Genomic DNA, 21,027 nt, shown 5'->3' with positions numbered 1-21,027 from the left:
GTTTGTTATCCTGGGACAGCCAAAGGTAAATCCCAAACTGTACTCATCCAGAATGGATTCTGCTGCTGCCTCTTCCTGGGAGAGCTGTTGTCTTAAAACCTACCTAGTAGATCAGGTTGTTGCTCATTATTATTCAAATAATAATGAAATACAAATACTTTCCTTATTGTATGGTAGCTGAGCTGGGTGGGGCAGAAAAAGGAAGAGGTTATCCCCATTTGTAGACTAACTGCTAAAAGCTTTAACTCTCACTGAAATTTGGAAGAATTCTTGAAAGCCTGGAAAATATCTTTCACTCTTAGTGCATCATTGGTTTTATTTGAAAGATCCCATGTTATAACTCCTGAATTATAAGTTCGGTTCTCTTCAACTCCTTTAAATTCTTCAATCCAGTGCCAAAGAAAAATAGTCCGAGATCAAAGAGAGAGTTACATCAGAACAGGATCTGAACTTTCAATAGTAGAGATTCATGCTGTTTCTACGGAAGATTCTTTCTACCTAGGGATGGAAACAATTATTTCTCTCAGGTCTGGAGATGTGTACATTTCAATTTTCTCTCTTCCTCCCTCCCTGTTCTGCTGACCCAGCATGGATTCATTCTTGGCTACAGACTGTACTTGCTGCTCAGATCTCTGCCGTGCATGGCAAAGGAGTTAGGTTAAAGGACTTTTCTTTTGTAGACACAATTCAGCACTATCGTCAACTGGGAGCATTTCAAATCATGAGCTTGGCTTACAAATCATGAGTTTTTTTTTTAATTGGGTTATTATTTGCCTTCTGGTTTTGAGCCTTTAGGGCTCACTCAGTTCACATATTCAAGCTTTTATCTGCAATCATAAGGATTATAAACTTACTCTCCTCTCTCTTTTATAAATGAAAGCTGACATTCTCACATGATCACTTGCTTCCAGGAACCGGAAGCCTGATAAGAAAAACAAACAAACACAAGTCGCACAAGACTCACAGTAAGATGGCGCAAGTTGATAATAGCAGATCACAGGTACAGTATCTGCCCTCTCTACAGTGACAATCATTGGGAGCTGAAGCACAAAAAGATCCCAGGGATTGTGTGGAGTAACTGCAGTGTGTAAGGTTGTGGGTACAGCAGCAGAGGCCAAAGGTCATCCTCCATTTTGGAAGGAGGGGCAGTCAGCACTAGGCTGTGTTTAGAGTTATGTAATATTTCCATAAATATAACATGTGTTAATTACAAGTGCTCTGTGTTCTCATAAAGAGAACGTTGATTTTTAATAAAGGCTCTGGAGGCGATCCTGGCCATTACAGGCCAGTAAGCCTAACTTCAGTACCAGGCAAATTGGTTGAAACTATAGTAAAGAATAGAATTATCAGACACATAGATGAACATGATATGTTGGGGAAGAGACAACACAGCTTTCATAAAGGGAAATCATGCCTCACCAATCTATTAGAATTCTTGGAAGGAGTCAACATGTGGACAAGGGTGCTCCAGTGGATACAGTGTCCTTTGACAAGGTCCCACTCCAACAGCTCTTAAGCAAACTAAGCAGTCATGGGATAAGAGGGAAGGTCCTCTCATGGATCAGTAACTGATAAGAAACAAAGGGTAGGAATAAATGGTCAGTTTTCACAATGGAGAGAGGCATATAGCAGGGTTCCCCAAGGAGCTGTACTGGGGCCTGTGCTGTTCAACATATTCATAAATGATCTAGAAAAGGGGGTGAACAATGAGGTGGCAAAATTTGCATATGATACAAAATTACTCAAGATAGTTAAGTCCAAAGCTGACTGCAGAGAGTTACAAAGGGATCTCACTGTAGTGGATGAGTGGGCAACAAAATGTCAGATGAAATTCACTATTGATAGAGGCAATGTAATGCGTATTGGAAAACTTAATCCCAACTATAGATACTAAATGATGGGGTCTAAATTAGCTGTTATCAGTCAAGAAAGATCTTGGAGTCATCATGGATAGTTCCCTGAAAACATCTGCTCAATTTGCATCAGCAGCCAAAAAAGCAAACAGAATATTAGGAACGATTAGGAAAAGGATAGACAATAAGACAGAAAATAACATCATGACATTATATAAATCCATGGTACACCCACATATCTTGTATACTGTGTACAGTTTTTGGTCACTCCATCTCAAAAAAAGATGTATTAGAATTGGAAAAAGTACAGTTTGGGGAAAAATAATTAGTGGTATGGAACAGCTTGAGGGGAGATTAAAAAGACTGGGACTGTTTAGCTTAGAAAAGAGATGACTAAGGGGGAATATGATAGATGTCTATAAAACCATGAATGGTGTGGAAAAAGTGAATAGGGAAGTGTTATTTACCCTTTCACATAACACAAGAACTAGGGGTCACCCAAAGAAATTAATAGGCAACAGGATTAAAACAAATAGAAGGAAGTACTTCTTCACACAACACACAGTCAACCTGTGTAACTTGTTGCTAGGGAATGTTGTGAAGGCCAAAAGTATAACTGGGTTCAAAAAAGAATTAGATAACTTCATGGAGGATAGGTCCATCAGTGGCTGTTAGCCAAGATGGTCACAGATGCAACCCCAAGCTCTGGGTGTCCCTAAACCTCCAGCTGCCAGAAGCAGGTACTGGATGACAGGGGATGGATCCCTTGATAGCTGCCCTGTTCTGTTCATTCCCTCTGAACCATCTGGATTTAGCCACTGTCAGAAGATAGGATACTGAGCTTGATGGCCCATTGGTCTGACCCAGTATGGCCATACTTATGCTCTTATGAACAACGCAGAGATAAGGTCAGAGGACTAACAGCAGGTGAGGGGTTTTAGGCATGTTCTACAGGACACAATGGTGCCCAGCCTGTAATACACTGTACAGAGACTCCAGTTACCAGCCTGTAGGAAGAGGAAGAATTAAGCCTGGATCCACAAACACAAGCAGAAGTAGAGGAAATATATCAAATAATATCTGTCAAGCTGCAGTATGCAGTTCTCACACCCCTAAGGTTCTAGCACAAAGAGGAAACAGACACTACAGATGTATCTGAGATTGAGCTATACTGTATTTTAAAGGATAGCAGTGAATACATACCTGACAACACCTGAAAGCTATTAGAGACATTTGGGGAAAAACTGATGCATACCTTTTAACTCCATTGAAATACACCTGCTGGGAGGAACAGAGAGAAACTGGTCAATATTTTGCTTATAAAATAGGAACTGACCAAAATAATAATAATAATAATAATTATTATTAATAATATTCTAATGGCTAACTAATTGCTGACACTGTACAACAGTGGTTCTCAACCAGGAGTACACGTACCCCTGGGAATATACAGAGGTCTTCCAGGGGATACCTCAACTCATCTAGATATTTGCCTAGTTTTACAACAGGCTACATAAAAAGCACTAGCAAAGTCAGTACAAAATAAAATTTTATACAGACAATGACTTGTCTATATACTTACTATAAACTGAAATGTAAGTACAATATTTATATTTCAATTGATTTATTTTATAGTTATATGGTAAAATTGAGGGAGTAAGCAATTTTTCAGTAATGTGCTGTGACACTTGTATTTTTATGTCTGATTTTGTAAGCAAGTAGTTTTTAATTGAGGTGAAATGTGGGGGTACACAAGACAAATCAGAGTCTTGAAAGGGGTACAGTAGTCTGGAAAGGTTGAGAACCACTGCTGTACAACATACACATAAAGACAGTTGAGTTTACAATCTAATAGAGACTTCTAGCAGGCATGGAAATAACACACACACACCCAAATGATAATCATGGTCCCTGGGGAGGGAAACAGAACTGCATCACTACTGCCTTCTCCCCACTCTCAAGGTGGTCTACCCCTGTAGGAATCAGGAGGAGAGTAGAGCAGGCTCCTTGGAAGTTTTCTCACCATGCATGTCTCTCACTGGGAGTGTGCAGTCTGTTACTTTTTGCTCAACAGATCTCTCCTCCTTTGAAGAAGTGAAAGAATCTTATGGCACCTTAGAGACTAACAAATTTATTAGAGCATAAGCTTTCGTGGACTACAGCCCACTTCTTCGGATGCATATAGAATGGAACATGTATTGAGGAGATATATATACACACATACAGAGAGCATAAACAGGTGGGAGTTGTCTTACCAACTCTGAGAGGCCAATTAATTAAGAGAAAAAAAACTTTTGAAGTGATAATCAAGCTAGCCGAGTACAGACAGTTTGATAATAAGTGTGAGAGTACTTACAAGGGGAGATAGAGTCAATGTTTGTAATGGCTCAGCCATTCCCAGTCCTTATTCAAACCGGAGTTGATTGTGTCTAGTTTGCATATCAATTCTAGCTCACCAGTCTCTCTTTGGAGTCTGTTTTTGAAGTTTTCATTTCCTGGACACTACTGTGCTAATAAGCGATGGTCACATCAATACCACCCTATACCGGAAACCTACTGACCGCTACACTTACCTACATGCCTCCAGCTTCCATCCAGGACACACCACACGATCCATTGTCTACAGCCAAGCTCTAAGATATAACCGCATTTGCTCCAATCCCTCGGATAGAGACAAGCACCTACAAGATCTCTATCAAGCATTCTTAAAACTACAATACCCACCTGCTGAAGTGAAAAAACAGATTGACAGAGCCAGACGAGTACCCAGAAGTCACCTCCTACAAGACAGGCTCAACAAAGAAAATAACAGAACACCACTAGCTGTCACCTTCAGCCCCCAACTAAAACCTCTCCAGCGCATCATCAGAGATCTACAACCTATCCTGAAAGATGATCCTTTACTCTCACAGATCTTGGGAGACAGACCTGTCCTCGCTTACAGACAACCCCCCAACCTAAAGCAAATACTCACAGCAACCACACATCACTGAACAAAACCACTAACCCAGGAACCTATCCTTGTAACAAACCCCGATGCCAACTCTGTCCACATATCTATTCAAGTGACATCATCATAGGACCTAATCACATCAGCCATACCATCAGGGGCTCGTTCACCTGCACATCTACCAATGTGATATATGCCATCATGTGCCAGCAATGCCCCTCTGCCATGTACATTGGCCAAACCGGACAGTCTCTACGCAAAAGAATTAATGGACACAAATCTGACATCAGGAATCAAAATACTCAAAAACCAGTGGGAGAACACTTTAACCTGTCTGGTCATTCAGTGACAGACCTGCGGGTGGCTATATTACAACAGAAAAACTTCAAAAACAGACTCCAAAGAGAGACTGGTGAGCTAGAATTGATATGCAAACTAGACACAATCAACTCCGGTTTGAATAAGGACTGGGAATGGCTGAGCCATTACAAATATTGACTCTATCTCCCCTTGTAAGTACTCTCACACTTATTATCAAACTGTCTGTACTCGGCTAGCTTGATTATCACTTCAAAAGTTTTTTTCTCTTAATTAATTGGCCTCCCAGAGTTGGTAAGACAACTCCCACCTGTTTATGCTCTCTGTATGTGTGTATATATATCTCCTCAATACATGTTCCATTCTATATGCATCCGAAGAAGTGGGCTGTAGTCCACGAAAGCTTATGCTCTAATAAATTTGTTAGTCTCTAAGGTGCCACAAGTACTCCTGTTCTTCTTTTTGCGGATACAGACTAACACGGCTGTTACTCTGAAACCTGAAAGAATCTTAGCAGCCTCTTCTCTCCCCTTCTCCTCCCTCTTGTCTGGTTAGTCACGTATAGAGGGGAGTGACTTGATTTTTTTTCCCCTCTCAAGGAGTTGGGTTCCACTTCCTGCCCCCGGATCTCCTCCTTTGTCTCTTCCTGCCTGTCTGCTCCTGAAGGGCACACCTAAGGTGCAGGCGGAGAAGGGGTTAAACGTGGATGTGCTCAGAGGAAAGGGAAACACCCTACACTGCTAGGCTCTGAGTCAGTTTCACCTGAAACTCTACAGGTGGTGGAGAGAAAAACAGAGAAGAGGCACACAGAGTAGCTACTCGAGCGGGGGAAAGGGAAGTGGGACCCATGCAATAGGAAGGGGGGGAAAGTCAGACAAAGCTGTAGGAACCTGGGCTGGAGGACCCTATCTCGGCTACTAAGCAGGCAGAGGACTGGGCTGTACTCAACAAAGAAGAACCCGGAGGCGTCACACCTGCACCTGGAACCTAGTGTCGGAGCAGAACATCCGGGTCCGCCGCGCTTGGAAAGGTAGGTTTTATATTCATGATGCTTCGTTAATAAGTTAAATGGGGCCACAAGGAACGGAAAACCGGGGAGGGGGCTGAAATATGACCCCTCTCCTCCTAGTGTGTCTTAAAGAGCCAGCCAGATAATGGTTACTTTGTCAGTCTTTTCACTTGTCTTCTCTCACCTCCGCTCTTCCCGCCCCACCAGGAAGATCAGAGCTTGGAAACGGAGAGAAAAGACCCGAGTTAAGATGGCCAGCGACAGAGCCCTGCTCCAGGCTGGCCTTCTGATCCAGCTGCTGATGGCTGCTGTTCTGGGTCAGGAGGGAGGAGAGGAGGGAGCGTCCTTTGGCGAACCTGCCTGGCCCATTTCACTACAGGGATGCCTGAGTTCGTGCTGGACACTGATGCCTCGGTGCAGAATGGGGCCACCTTCCTGCCCTCCCCCCCGGTTCGTCGGGGCAAGGAGTGCGTGCGGGCTTGCTGTAAGGAGCCTTCTTGCAACCTGGCCCTGGTGGAGCAGAAGCCACACGAGGGGGAAGACAGCATCGAAGCCTGCTTCCTCCTGGACTGCCTCTACGAGCAAGCTTTTGTCTGCAAGTTTGCCAGGAAGGTGGGCTTTCTCAACTACGTCAAGAGGGACGTGTACGATGCCTACGTGAAAGTGCGGGACCAAGGACATGGTGGTGAGCAGACACAATAAGCCTGTGATTGAACTCAGGCTGGGTGTGTTCATTTCAATCCGCCCGGGTCCTTCTCTCCCCCTTCCATTGTAAACGAGGTGGCTGCGTTGTCAAATAGTTGGAGTAAGGGTCTGAGAGTTAAGGTTCTGCCGCTCCTTCACTCCGCAACGTCAGTCGGATGTCTTAAAAACTCCGTGCCTCAGTTTACCCAGGAGGGGAGATGGGGATGAATACAGTACTTCTCTGGAGGGGCTTAATAATTAACTGAGTGCCAAAAATGGTCTTGGTGTAGTACAAAAATAGAGCAAGATGTGGTCCTTCCCACAAGGAATTTAGAATAGAAACTTGAAATCACATTAAATCTAAATATTGTAATGTTTTTAGCCGTGGTTCACTAATACCTGAATTGTGAAGGGGCTGGAGGCAGTGAGGGGGTTCTCAGGTATGGAATCCATTTCCCCTCTTGGTGTGCCAAGGTCTGGATCCGCTTAGGTGGCAAGGCCTTTGGTTTGCTAGGCTTTTGGCTTTTTGTGGGCAGGAATGAATTGTTATTTGAATGGGTTGGATGTGAGAACTTGAGTTTTTTGAATGGGTTTCAGGGAGTCTTTTATTTGGATTTTTGGATCATACCTGTTTAAGTGAAAACTTTATAAAGGTTGCATCTGTGTGTAGGGCACTGGATGGGAAGCACTTTCAGAAAGTAAAATCACCTGTAGTTGACCTCTTGTAAAGCATTTTGAAGTCTCCAGCTGAAAGGTACCGTAAACATGCAAAGTATTAAGATATATAGCTATGGGTCTGGCACCAACTTTTCTCCTTCTCACCCCCAAAATGTCTTGCAGTACTGGAGCCTGTTTTGTAGTTGGATCAGGTCTCTGGTCACTACTGGCTTTTTGAATCTATGTGGTTTGGATCCAACAAGTTGGTAGTTACAAGAGGCTGTTCTGAGGTTATTTGAATATGCTGATCCTTTTTCTCTCCTCCCAAAACAGCTGTGGGATGGCGGGGATGGTTCTATTAAGAGTACCAGCTACTAAGGACACCAGTGTGGCAGGTGTATGGGCAGGTAATCATAGGCTCTCCTGGGTGAGATGAGAGGTCTCTGATGCCATGATTTCTATGGGAAGTTGCAAGAATACCAAAAAGACCCCATGTGCTGGAAACATAAGTTCAAGAGCAGGGAAATGTGGAATTGATTAGTTCTGTTATTTATAGAAGACAACACAAAGGAGGAAGTTCAAGAGGGTGTAGCTACCCAAACAACGCCTAGTAATCCTCCCATGCTGAGCCTTGAATGTTACTGCCTCTCACCGCTTCTCTCACACCACTGCTGGGATGTGTATCTCCTCTCATTGTAATATGTCTCTTGTTCATCTCTGCTGGATCTCTTCTATGCCTTGATTGTAGGCCGAGGGCCTCCTTCTCAAAAACAAAGATGAGTTAAACCCATTACTCTGTAATCAATATCTTACAAACCAAGGTGTGGGGCACAGACATTAATCTTAACTAACTTTTAAATGTTATGTTCTATCCTCTTTCCCTCTGCACTTAAGTCTCGTTGGTTCAACAAATTTATCCCAAAATAAGCAATGCCAGAAGCCTCACTCTATGGTAGTTCAGAAATCACAGAACAATGCATTCTGGGATCTCTCCACTGCAACAGGAAGTACTAAGGAGACTAATCAGAGGAGAGAAAATCATTGAAAGGTTCTGTTGGGAATGCCACCCAAAACCTGCTTAATAGGGCGTTCAGCTCCTCTCTCATGCTGGATTTACACCACACGGATGTTGAAAAGACTCATTCCATCCAACATCCCCTGTCTTCATTTCCTTCTTGTACGGTACTTGTGACAGCATACCATAGCACAGAAACCAGGAAGTTTGCAATTCCTATTTTCTCAGCATCCTAGTGAGACAACTTTGTTAAACTACAATGCTCATGACACTCTTGGATGGAAAGCATGTTTTCCTCCTCTTAAACTAGTTTTTAACTTGCAGCAAGACCTTTGTAGTTTACCTTATGTGAAACAGAAGGGTTGCTGAGAAGAGACACAGGATGATTACTGACTGACATTCCAAGCCTGGCAAGAGGGGTGAAAAATAAAGGATGACCAATCAAACTATATTAGATTGTCCCTAGTTTACAGTAGGATTGTTTGGACATTCTAGAACTTTTGGTTCAGAGCCAAAAAATATTCCACAGTATGATGACATAACTAGGTCAGCGGAAGAGGAATTCAGCATAGAATAAAGGGCTTGTTTTAGCAGGAGAGGTGAGTGCATCACTTCCGCTGTATGGGAGAGAGGAGCAAGTTTGCAAGGGTGTATTTCCAGGACAGCAGATTGCCTCTAGGCAATGACTGCACCTTGCTGGTGCTGAAAAAGAAATTAGTCATTTTTACTTTAAGACTTTTTGGGGAAGCTATCATAGTATACTTATAATACTGTTAGGGTGTCCGGTTTTTGATAGGAACCCCTGGTTGAAAAGAGACCCTGCTGGCTCCAGTCAGCACCGCTGACCGGGCTGTTAAAAGTCCAATTGGCGGCACAGCGGGGCTAAGGCAGGCTCCCTGGCTCCGTGCAGCTCCTGGAAGCGAATGGCATGTCCTGCTCCTAGGTACAGGGATAATCAGGGAAGCTCTATGCATCCGAAGAAGTGAGGTTTTTACTCACGAAAGCTTATGCCCAAATAAATCTGTTAGTCTTTAAGGTGCCACCAGACTCTTTGTTGTTTTTTCAGGGAAGCTCTGCGTACTGCACCCCCCACCCCTCAGTGCTGGCTCCGCAGCTCCCATTGGGCGGCCAATGGGAGCTGTGGGGGTGGCACTTACGGGCACGGGCAGCGCACAGAGCAGCCTAGGGGCCACAGGGATGTGCCAGCTGCTTCCGGGAGCTGCACGGAGCCAGGGCAGGCAGGGAGCCTGCCTTAGCCCAGCTGTGCCACCGACTCGGAGCTGCTGGAGGTAAGTGCCGCCCTTCTGGAGACCATGCCCTGATCTCCCTCCCGCACCCCAATCCCCTGCCCCAGGTTGGAATCCCATCCCGCACCTTAACTCCCTTCCAGAGCCCTCACCCCTCTTGCATCTCGACCCCCTGCCCCAGTCCTGAGCCCTCTCCCGCACCCCTGCCCCAGCCCTGAGCCCTCTCCTGCACCATAACTCCCTCCCAGAGCCTGCACCCCAGCCCAGAGCCCCCTCCTGGAGTCTGCACTCCTCCCGCACCCAACCCTCTGCCCCAGCCCTGAGTCTGCTCCTGCCCTCTGAACCCCTCAGCACCAGCCCAGAGCACCCTCCTGCACCCCAAACTCCTTATCGCTGGCCCAACCCCAGAGCCCGTACCCCCAGCCAGAGCCATCACCCCCTGCCCCAGCCCAGTGAAACTGAGTGAGGGTTGGGGAGAGCGAGCAACGGTGGGAGGGGGAATGGAGTGAGTGGGGACGGGGCCACGGAGAGGGTGGGGGTGGGGGTGTTCAGTTTTGTGCTATTAGAAAGTTGGCAACCCTAAATAATACTGACATTCCCGGTTTAGTCTTGCAGTAGAGACTAGACAGCCCATACAGTCTTCACAAGTTGTACTACAGTGATCATGCTAAAGATCCAGAATGCAGCACTGCTTGAGACTACACACTATTGCCAACCCCCAAGCATTTAAAAATCATGAGTCAGGCCCTAATAAAATCAGGAGACTGATGTAAAAATCATGAGATTTAAAAACCATATTTGGGGGTCTCTTTTTCTTCTGGATTCTGAGCCTTTACTAAGCATTTGGGTTATGTTTTTCTAGTCCCCTCGCAATAATGAAGGCGAGAAACTTTTCAAAATGAAGGCTGTGTTTCTCCTGCCAACTTGTGATTCCAGCTGCTGGGGCTTTTAGAAAAAACACCAAAATCATGAAACTCAGGATAAAATTGCAAGTGTTGGTAACACTGAGTCTAAAATACAACTTTGGGGTCTCATCTAAGAGCGTTTTCACTGTGCTAGGGGGATGCTCTGATTTAAGTAGGTCCCATATCAAGGCAACAATCATCATCTGCTCCCTCTGACACACAAGCTAACTGCTCTCCTAAGTCTCTGGTCATAGTATTATCCTTGAAGGCACAGCATGTGTTCCTCTGCCATTTCAAGCACAAACTTTGTTCTAAGGTTTCTCTCTGGCTCTTGATGCCGGGCTCACCGTGAGTTTTACTAGCAATAATAGCATGCAAAGTTTAAGTAACTACTACATAGGTTTATTCTGGATCTAGGCAAACCAGTTTGGGAGGGGAAAATAACTTCCCTGAACCTTTGCCCATTTCTAGAACTGAATCTTTTGTTAATATTGTGAAATACTTGGTTACACTTGATTTGCTTCCAGTTTGTGGCTCATGACTGTTAACCTGCAGGACTCTGGAAATGCTTGTTCTCACCAAATTTCCAACCCAGATTTGCAGATTCAAGGTTCATCTATGTATCCAAACTGTAGGATACTTCTCTGAGCTGATACCCAGCCCAGATGCTCTGGACTAGCTTCCATTTTGTAATAAATACAGCACAGTTATGCCTATCTAACAGGGACTTCTCTCCTACCTCTAGTGAATAACCCTATGTGAGATACATCATGCTGCCCTAATGGCGTCTGCTGGCTTCTACAAGCCAGACTGCTCATTAAGCCTGTTGCCTAAGGCATTTTTTCAGCTGAAAGAGCCCCTGCATCAGGTGGGGTGGCTGCTCTATAATTAAAGGTGCAGTACACAGATTGACCTCTCCGCACACTGGCATGGTCACTATTGACTGACCATGCTGGGAGTAGTGAATCTGACTGAGATCCTGCGTGCTTTAAGACTCAAACCATGCTAGCAAATTGATCCCAAATTAATGAAACAAGCAAAAACAAAGATCAGCAGAAGAACCTTCCCCTGGGAATCCTCTCTAAGCTTCAAGGAAATAATGTTTGCCTCTCACAAACCCTGAGCGGTGTGGCAAGCTGCTTTATTCTAAAGCAGTGACCCTTGAGAAACACTTCAACAAGGCGGAAGCACTGAGAGTCCTGTTGGGTTGCCCCTATGGTTATAATGAGATTGGCTTGAACTGCAGTGAGCACCCTTTTAAAAACTCTTATGGAAAAATCCTTAATAGGTTCTCATTCGGTAATAACTTTTCTTCAAAAAGCAACAGAGGGTCCTGTGGCACCTTTAAGACTAACAGATGTATTGGAGCATAAGCTTTTGTGGTTGAATGCCCACTTCATCAGACGCATCTGATGATCTGTTGGTCTTAAAGGTGCCACAGGACCCTCTGTTGCTTTTTACAGATTCAGACTAACACGGCTACCCCTCTGAAACTTTTCTTCAGAACTTTTAAACCAACCTTTATCATGCTTCTATAGTGGGGATCATTCTCTATTAAATTATGTGCTTTTTATAATAACTCTGTTTCATCTCTGATATGGTCAATAGGAGGGATTCCTAAGAAATTGCTTCCAAACAAGGAAATATTGCATTTTCTCTCTCTCCCACCCAGTTTGATTTGTATTCCCCCACCTCCTTCAGAAGCATTTTTTTTCCTTAGAGAAATTCAACTCCCTTCTACCTGGCAACCTCAATGTTTCCATTCATGACATTGGCGTGTTACTATGAAGAGCGAATTACTGTGTTAATGGGGGAGGCTGAATAAACACTCTCAGGAAATTATTTGCTTCTGAGTACCTTCCTTGGGGAAGTGATGAAAGAGCAGTGTACTTTGTATGGGGATTGTTTAGCAGTGGTACACAACTTCAGTGTTGGTCCCTGCCTGGTTATGTGTATTAAATTACCTTGCTAGTCTGTTTTTCAGCATGTTTGTTTGGGTGGCTTTTGACTCTTAAAATTTCTAGTGGGAAAACTTCCTAATTCTGATCAGTGGAGATTTCAAATCGTTTTCAGGTATCTCTTTAAATACTGCTTTATAATCTCCGTATTGCCAGTCTCACACTTTCAGAAATCATGAGACTGGCTTATTATTATTTTAATGAAAGCTTAGATTCTCACATAACTGCATGGCTCCATGAGGCTGGACCTTTTGGAAGAACATCAGATATCACGAGACTCATAAAATCATGAAAGTTGACAACATTTTATCACAAAAGCTTATGCCCAAATATATCTGTTAGTCTTTAAGGTGCCACCAGACTCCCTGTTGTTTTTGTTTATGTACATTTTACTGAAACTTTCTATACTCAAAAGAGCACTAAAAATCCAGGCTGTTTTCCTTTTTAATGGAGACTTTTCGAAGATGTAAGTATCAAATTCTCTTAACTTTGTGGAGTTCTGTTTGCTGATGGGTTAACATAGGAAAATTACCTTCCAAAAGCCACTTCCTGTTGCTGAGGTTTGTCTCAGTCCAAGGAGCATTTGGTTGTAAAAATTAGCTGGAAAATGAATTTCACCCAGCTGCAGGTGAAGAATGTTACAGCTTGTACGAGTGCCAGTTAGAGCCGGTTCCTACTTGAATGACTTGGGTTGACATTAAGGGCTCTCTCTAAATAAATAAAAAAACCTGTTCTTTTTGTTGTTCTTTCTGAAGATGTTGAGTAGTCACAATTCCAGCTAAGGTCCATGGAGGAAGGAAGAGGATTCTCAGCACTCTGAAAACCAGACTCTGAATGTTTGGTAAAATTCCTTCTCTCCTTGTTAGAGACTTTGCTTGTGTGCAAGTGATTGGCCTCTTCTTTTTTTTTTTTTTTTTTTTTTTTTTGAATGGGGATGGTGATGGGGGAACTTACTGAATCCTAGAGATGGAATCTAGAACTGAAGTGACCTGTTAGTCAGGGTGACCCAAAGAGGAGAAAGTGCTGCCTCTCTACCCAGAATCCTGGGGGAGATGGATATAAGTGATAAACTGATCAGCAGTGAAATATTTGGCATGTGAATGGCATACATTAGATTTCTTGGAAACCATGCTATCCCTGGCAAATGCGAAGCCCAAATGGCTGTGCAGGGAAAATGAATCCTTCTTCCTTGCCCTGCAAACAAACCAAACCCTGACAACTCATCACATACAGGGCCAGCTCTAGGCACCCGCAAAACAAGCTGGTGCTTGGGGCGGCACATTTCTAGGGGCGGCATTCTGGCACTGGCGTTTTTTTGCCTTCCTCTGCAGCGTGGGGCAGGGGTCACTTGCTGGAAGATTCTCTGCACCTTGAAGTCTTTAAACCATGATTTGAGGACTTCAATGGCTCAGACACAGGTTTGATACAGGAGTGGCTGGGTGAGATTCTGTGGCCTGCATTGTGCAGGAGGTCAGACTAGATGATCATAATGGTCCCTTCTGACCTTAAAGTCTATTATTCTATCCTAATGGTTACTGATAGTTGTGTCTTGGTATCAACCAGACCTTTATGTTGACAGGGGAGGTGGTGGGAAAGAGTCTTCAAAATAAGTGTATCCAATTCATATGGTGAGCATGGGAGGACTGGCAGTGACGTGCCTCTTATTCAGTGGCTTTAAGTGCTGTGTGCGGGGTACGCGGTGCTGCTATTTTGTGTACAGCTTGCAAATGAAATGCCAGTTCTAATTGTACATGGGGACCTGTGCTGTTGAAGTGGCTGTGCACCTCCATGCACCATTATCTATTCCTTGACAGCCTTCATGTCTCTGGGGGAATGATAGTTGCTAGAATAAATAAATGTTCAGTTGGAAAGATTCAGATCTTCTGGTATAGAGCCCAGTGTAAAGTTCTGTAGGTGGCTGTGTCTCCTGCCAGCACGGAAGGACTCTGGTGCACTCCCACAATATGAACATAAGAATGGCCATACTGGATCAGGCCAAAGATCCATCTAGCCCAGTATTCCCTCTGGGAATGAACAGAACAGGTAATCATCAAGTGATCCATCCCCTGTCACCCATTCCCAGCTTTTGACACCATCCCTGCCCAACCTGGCTAATAACTCAAAAATCTTTTTGCCTTATGATACAAATATATTAATCTTGGCTACCTTTTGTTCAGTCTAGCTGAGAGTCCAATATCTTTTACATATGACTTGTTAATGGGGAATCATCAACCAGTGGGGGTGTTTTTAGTGGTTCCCACAAGAACCAGTTCTCAGCCCAATACTATTTAACGTACAATCAATTTGGAGGCACCTAGAGGATAATAGGATGCTAAATAATAACCAACATGGAATTGTCAAGAACAGATCATGCCAAACCAACCTAATTTCCATCTTTGGCAGGGCTATTGGCCTAGTGGATAGAGGAGAAGCAGTAGAATCATAGAACTGGAAGGGACCTCGAGAGGTCATCTAATCCAGTCCTCTGCACTCAAGGCAGGACTAAATATTATCTAGACCATCCCTGACCGGTGTTTGTCCAACTTGCTCTTAAAAATCCCCAATGATGGAGATTCCACAATCTCCCTAGGCAATTTATTCCAATGCTTAACCACTCTGACAGTTAGGAAGTTTTTCCTAATGTCCAACCTAAACCGCCCTTGCTGCAATTTAATCCCATTTGCTTCTTGTCCTATCCTCAGAGGTTAAGAAGAACAATTTTTCTCCCTCCTCCTTGTAACAACCTTTTATGTACTTGAAAACTGTTATCATGTCTCCACTCAGTCTTCTCTTCTCCAGACTAAACAAACCCAATTTTTTTCAATCTTCCCTCACAGGTCATATTTTCTAGACCTTTAATTATTTTTGTTGCTCTTCTCTGGATTTTCTCTGGTTTGTCCACATCCTTCCTGAAATATGGCACCCAGAACTGGACACAATACAGTAGATGTGCTATATCTTGATTTTTTTTTTTTTTTTTTTAAAGGAAGGCTTTTGATGCAGTCCCACATGATGCTCTCATAAGCAAACTAGGGAAATGTAGTCTAGGTGAAATTGCTACAACCTGGGTGAGACACTTCCCAGGGATACCCAGCCTTGTGTGGCACCTTGGTATCACCTGCCCTTAGCGTGAGGAAGCCTTGTCTGTGTCTGCTGTGGGTCAGCCCCCCACCTCCACAGGCAATACGAGCACTCCCCTCTAGGCCTCACAGGCTCTGCTGTCACTTGACAGGTTAGCGATTAGCACATTCAGTCCCTTGTCCACTGGACCCTCCCAGCATTCCCAGATTCACTGCTTCCAAAGACACAGTACACCCCAGCTTACCAGTTCCACTTCAGAGCACCGCTCTGCTGAACACACAGCACTTGGATATGTTTACAGTGAAATCAAGTATAACAAACCAAATATTGCTCACTCAAAATGCTTGCAGCACTTTACAGCCAGGCTGGCTATGTCCCTTCTTTCATGAGACAAGCACGCTGTCATCTTGCCTCTGTGGTCAGGTTGCCAGGTGTCTTGTTTTTGACCGGAAAGTCTGATCGAAAAGGGGACCTGATAGTACTACTGACCAGACATCAAAAGTCTGGTTACCTGAGTAACCATCCGCAGTCAGCTTCTGCTCTACCGTTGGGAGAGTGGGAAGAGCAGCTGCTGCTGGAACTGGAGGAGCTCTCAGGAACTGCCTGGCTCCAGCGGCAGTGCCAGTGCAACCACTAGGCGAACTAGGCGGCCACCTATGGTGCCAAGTGGTTGGGGGCACCAAAAAGGCACACTCAGGGGAGGCTGTGGAGTGGAAGTGAGCTGGGGCAGGGGAGTGCGGGGAGGGCTGCCTGCAGCAAGTAACGGGGGGAGGGGCATGCAGGGGAACCGCTCCCCATCCCAGCTCACCTCCGCTCCGCCTTGTCCCCTGAGCAGCAGCCCCCGCTCTAATTCTCCTCCCCTCCCAGGCTTGCCGTGCCAAACAGCTGATTGGTGCCGCAAGCCTGGGAGGCGGGAGAAGTGGAGCTGCGCCGGCGTGCTCAGGGGAGAAGGCGAAGCGGAGGTGAGCTGGGGTGGGGAGCTGCCTCGGGGGGGCTGCCCAGGCAGAGGGGGAGCAGGGAGCTGCCTCGGGGGGGGGGGGAGCCACAGGGCTGGGAGCTGCCATAGGGGAACTGCCGCGGAGGGGGCTCCCCAGCTCTTCCCCATGACCCCCGCCCCGCCCCCACTCCCCTGAAGATTGCAGCCAGGCCCGACCTTGTATGGTAAGTGGAGCAACCCGGCCCCAGCCTGGTTCGCTCCCCTGGCTCCCAGGCTTGGGGGAGGTGGGAGAAGGGAACCACCCCCCCACACTCGCCGGCAGCGTGGCTGGGAGCCAGGGGAGGGGAGCAGGCTGGGGCTGGGTCACTCCACTTCCCGCAGGAAGTGGCCAGCCTCCCTCCCATGGAGGCCTGAGGCTGGGCCCCACACAGCCCTCCCGTGGAGGCCCAGGGGGGGCTGCGTAGGGCACCAAAATAGCTAGGGCGGCCCTGGCTCCCTGGGCCAGAGGGAGGGCGCAAGGTGGAAGTTTCGCCTAGGGTGTGAAATATCCTTGCACTGGCCCTGTCCAGCGGAGAGAGGTACCAGCGGCGAGCCCCCAGGGAGAGGGATCCTGAAGCACATGATGTTTGAGAAGTGGGGCTGGCGGCTGGGTTCACTGCCCGGGCCCCTCTCTCAGCCTCCTTTGTGCCTCGCCCCTGGAATGCTACCCCCAGTCGCCCCATCCCCCAACCTCTGGATCATGGCTCTTCCTGCCCCAGTCACACACCCTAGAACTTGGCTCTCCCTTTGAATGTTCTGCCCTGGTCACCCCTCCACCCCTAGAGCCCTGCTCAGCTGTCGGAGGGAGGCAGGTGGAGAGAGCAGTGAGTGATGGGCGGGGAGGGGGAGAGGCAGAGCTGGGAGAGGGCCTGGGGGGGAGAGGCAGGACGGAGTGGGGGAGGTTCCAGCGCTTAGTATCCGTTTTTCACAAATTAGAAAGTTGGCCACCCTACTCCTTGGTGAAGGACCCAGTGTGTCGCTTTGCACTCTTGATAGACCAGAACAATCCTTTGTCTGTAGTGATAAACTGTTTTAGTGCTGTAGATTTCCTCTCCTTTTGCCTGTGGCTCCGTATGCAAATACATAATGAGGCATCTGATACACAAATGGCCAGGCAGGAAGCTAGGTCTTTATTGTGTTCTGCCTGAAGGGAACATTTTGGAGATATGTCACCTCCTGATGACCTTAGGGTTGCCAACTTTCTAATCACACAAAACTGAACACCCCTACCCCGCCCCTTCCCCAAGACCCCATCCCTGCTCATTCCATCCCCCCTCCCTCCATTGCTCGCTCTCCCCCACCCTCCATCACTTTCACCGGGCTGGGGCAGGGGTTTGAGAGGGGGTGAGGGCTCTGGCTGGGGGTGCAGGATCTGGGGTGGGGCCAAGGATGAAGGGTTTGGGGGGCAGGAGGGGGTCTCTGAGCTGGGGCCAAGGAGTTTGGAGTGTGGGGGGGTGGGCTCCAGCTGGGGGTGAGGGCTCTGGGGTGGGGGATGAGAGGTTTGGGGTGCAGGAGGGGACTCAGGGCTGGGATAGGGGATTTGGGGTGTGGGAGAGGGTTTCAGGTGAGGGGTCCAGGAGGTGTTACTGCAGTTCCCAGGAAGTTGCTGGCAGGTCTCTGCAGCCTCTAGATGCATGGGCAGCCAGTAAGGCTCTGAGCACTGCCCTTGCATCTGCAGGCGCTGCCTGCGCAGCTCCCATTGGTAGCGATTCCCAGACAATGGGAGCTGCTTAGCTGGCACTCGGGGCACGGGCAGCCAGGGAGCAGGTGGCTGCTTCCAGGAGCCACGCGGAGCTAGGGCAGGCATGGAACCTGCCTTAGCCCTGGGCCCCCGCTGTGCCACTGACCGGACTTTTAATGGTCCAGTCAGTGATGTCGATCAGAGCTGCCGGGGTCCCTTTTTGCCTGGACATTCCGGTCAAAAACCGGACACCTGGCAACCCCGTACAGCTGCAATGCGTCCATTAATGGCCCACTCCTGAAACCCAAATACAAATCCATAGAGCACAACTAGAGAAATGCGCACCTGTCCATATACCTATATAAAGAGGGCTGGCTCCAGGGTTTTGGCTGCGCCAAGCAGCCAAAAAAAAAAAAAAAAAAGCCACGATTGTGATCTGCAGCGGCAATTTGGTGGGAGGTCCTTCGCTCCAAGCCGGAGTGAGGGACCGTCCGCCGAATTGCCGCCGAATAGCTGGACGTGCCGCCCTCTCCGGAGTGGCCGCCCCAAGCACCTGCTTGCCAAGCTGGTGCCTGGAGCTGGCCCCGTGTAGAAACTGACTCCCACACCTACATGCAGATACACACGTATTCTCTTGTATGCATCTAACATGCACTAACAAATATACTTCCACATTATTTAGTATTACAATTGTTGCTTAGTGCCTAGACGCCTCAACTAAGATCAAGGCTCCAGGGTGGTAGGTGCTGGACATTCACGTAAAAAGAGAGATTCTGCAACAAATAGTTTATAATGTAGCTAGACAAAGGTGGGGAGAAATGTCTGATACGTTGGCTCTTCACAATTACTAGTCAACAACATTCACTTTAAGAAATAATACATTTCTTTTAGCGTTCCCTTCTCTTTTAAAAACTTGACATAAAACGTGTGTATTCATTTCATATCAATTTTTCTGTGTGCAAGCCAGCAAAAGGAATAAAAGTCAGTTAGGCTGAAAATTTCATTCACACAGGTATACGTACATGTGGCAATACATGCCCCTCTTTACACAAAGACAGTCTTACACATACAATGCATGCATGCATACAGTTGCCTAACAGAGACACTTTTTTCATACGCTTTCTTGGGACCCTAGCGGGGAGGCAGCACAGGAGTTCCAACAGGCCACAGGGCCCTGAGAGGGGCAGTCTCGTTCTCCTCCCCTCCTCTCCAGCAGCAGCACTCGGAGACAGGGATACGTTCCTCGAACTCTTGGGTGCTGGAGATGGGGCGACAGACCGCGGTTTGCCACAGGGCACACACTACCGCTTGAGCCCAGACACAGGAGGAGCGCGAGGGGGAGATGATGGCTGGCAGCAGCGGGAGAGGCATGCGCCACGACCCCTCAACAGCCGCCCGCTGAGCGCTCAGGAGTTGCGCTAATTCGTCCAAGGGGGCACTGGGTTTACAACTGGTTGAAAGACTGGACTAAAAGGGTACTTACCAGTGGTTCACTGTCATACTAGGAGCGGGTATCTAGTGGGGTCCACCCGAGGTCTATCCCAAGTCTGGTACTAGTCAATAGTTTCATTAATGACTTGGATAATGGAGGGCAGAATATGCTTATAAAATTTGTGGATGACACTAAGCTGGGAGGGTTCGCAAGCACTTTGGAGGAAAGGATTAGAATTCAAAAGGACCCTGCCAAATTGGAGAATTGGTCTGAGATCAGCAAGATGAAATTCAGTAAAGACAAGCACAACGTAGTATACTTAGGAAGGAAAAATCAAATGCACAGCTACAAAATGGGGAATAACTGAGTAGGTGGTAGTAATGCTGAAAAGGATTTACGGGTTATAGTGAATCACAAATTGAATATAAGCCAACAAGATGATGCAGACAAGATGATGCAGTTGTGAAAAAGGCTAATATTTTGGGGAGTATTAATGAGAATGTCCTATGTAATACAAGGGAGGTAGTTGTTCCTCTGTCCTTGGCATTGTTGAGGCCTCAGCTGGAGTACTGTGTCCAGTTTTGGGTGTGTCACTTTCAGAAAGATGTGGACAAATTGGAGAGTCTAAAGGAGAGCAACAAAAATGACGAAAGGTTTAGAAAACATGATCTATGAGGAAAGGTTAAAAATTGGGCATGTTTAGTCTTGAGAAAAGAAGATTGAGAGGGGACTTGATAAGTCTTCAAATATGTTACGGGCTGTAATAAAGAGGATGGAGATCAGTTGTTCTCCATGTCCACTGAAGGTAGGACAAAAAGTAGTTGGCTTAATCTGCAGCAAGGGAGATTTAAGTTAGACATTAAGAAAAACATTCTAACTATAAGGATAGTTAAGTAGTGGAATAAGCTTCCAAGGGAGGCTTTGCATAAACTGTTTTGAATCCCCATCTTTGGGGCTTTTTAAAAACACCTGTCAGATGGGGTGCCCAAGGTACACTTGGTCCTGCTTCAGCATAGAGGGATGGCACTAGCTGACCTCTTGAGGTGCCTTCCAGCCCTACATTTTTATGAATGATTTTGATCAAAAATTCTGTGGAATAAAATGTAAAATCATTGCTGATGACGATTGCAAGCGAGACAAAGACTGGAGTAGTACATTTGATTACAGGGATGTGTCACTTCTACAGAGTGCTCTGAATGGCTTTTGTGCCCAGTTTTCTATCAAACATTTTAATACAGCCAAATGCAAGGTCTTACATCAA

General features: G+C 46.4%; 1 protein-coding gene and 1 long non-coding RNA gene across 3 annotated transcripts in view; one reads left to right on the top strand and one right to left on the bottom strand.

Annotated features, from left to right (window-relative positions):
• Positions 1-305: 305 nt before the first annotated feature.
• LOC128836305 (uncharacterized) lies at positions 306-6,173 on the bottom strand. Of its 2 annotated transcripts, none has more exons than XR_008444758.1 (5): positions 6,096-6,173; positions 3,109-3,131; positions 1,420-1,568; positions 855-922; positions 306-498 (listed from the first exon to the last, which is right to left on the bottom strand). It is a non-coding gene; the product is annotated as an uncharacterized LOC128836305 (long non-coding RNA). The 2 variants fall into 2 exon arrangements; XR_008444757.1 differs by having other exon boundaries at positions 3,109-3,134; positions 6,096-6,147.
• SPINT1 (serine peptidase inhibitor, Kunitz type 1) overlaps positions 6,068-21,027 on the top strand; it is a 28,287-nt gene continuing 13,327 nt past the window's right edge. Inside the window, 3 exon segments of the mRNA XM_054026452.1 lie at positions 6,068-6,151; positions 6,338-6,483; positions 6,486-6,815. Coding sequence (XP_053882427.1) covers positions 6,381-6,483; positions 6,486-6,815 — 433 coding nt within the window. The 5' untranslated portion in view covers positions 6,068-6,151; positions 6,338-6,380.

Source organism: Malaclemys terrapin, chromosome 4, assembly GCF_027887155.1.
Source record: "Malaclemys terrapin pileata isolate rMalTer1 chromosome 4, rMalTer1.hap1, whole genome shotgun sequence".
NCBI classification, from domain to species: Eukaryota; Metazoa; Chordata; order Testudines; family Emydidae; genus Malaclemys; species Malaclemys terrapin.
The sequence above is the reverse complement of the archived record's forward strand: the minus strand, read 5'-3'. Positions and strand labels throughout refer to the sequence as shown.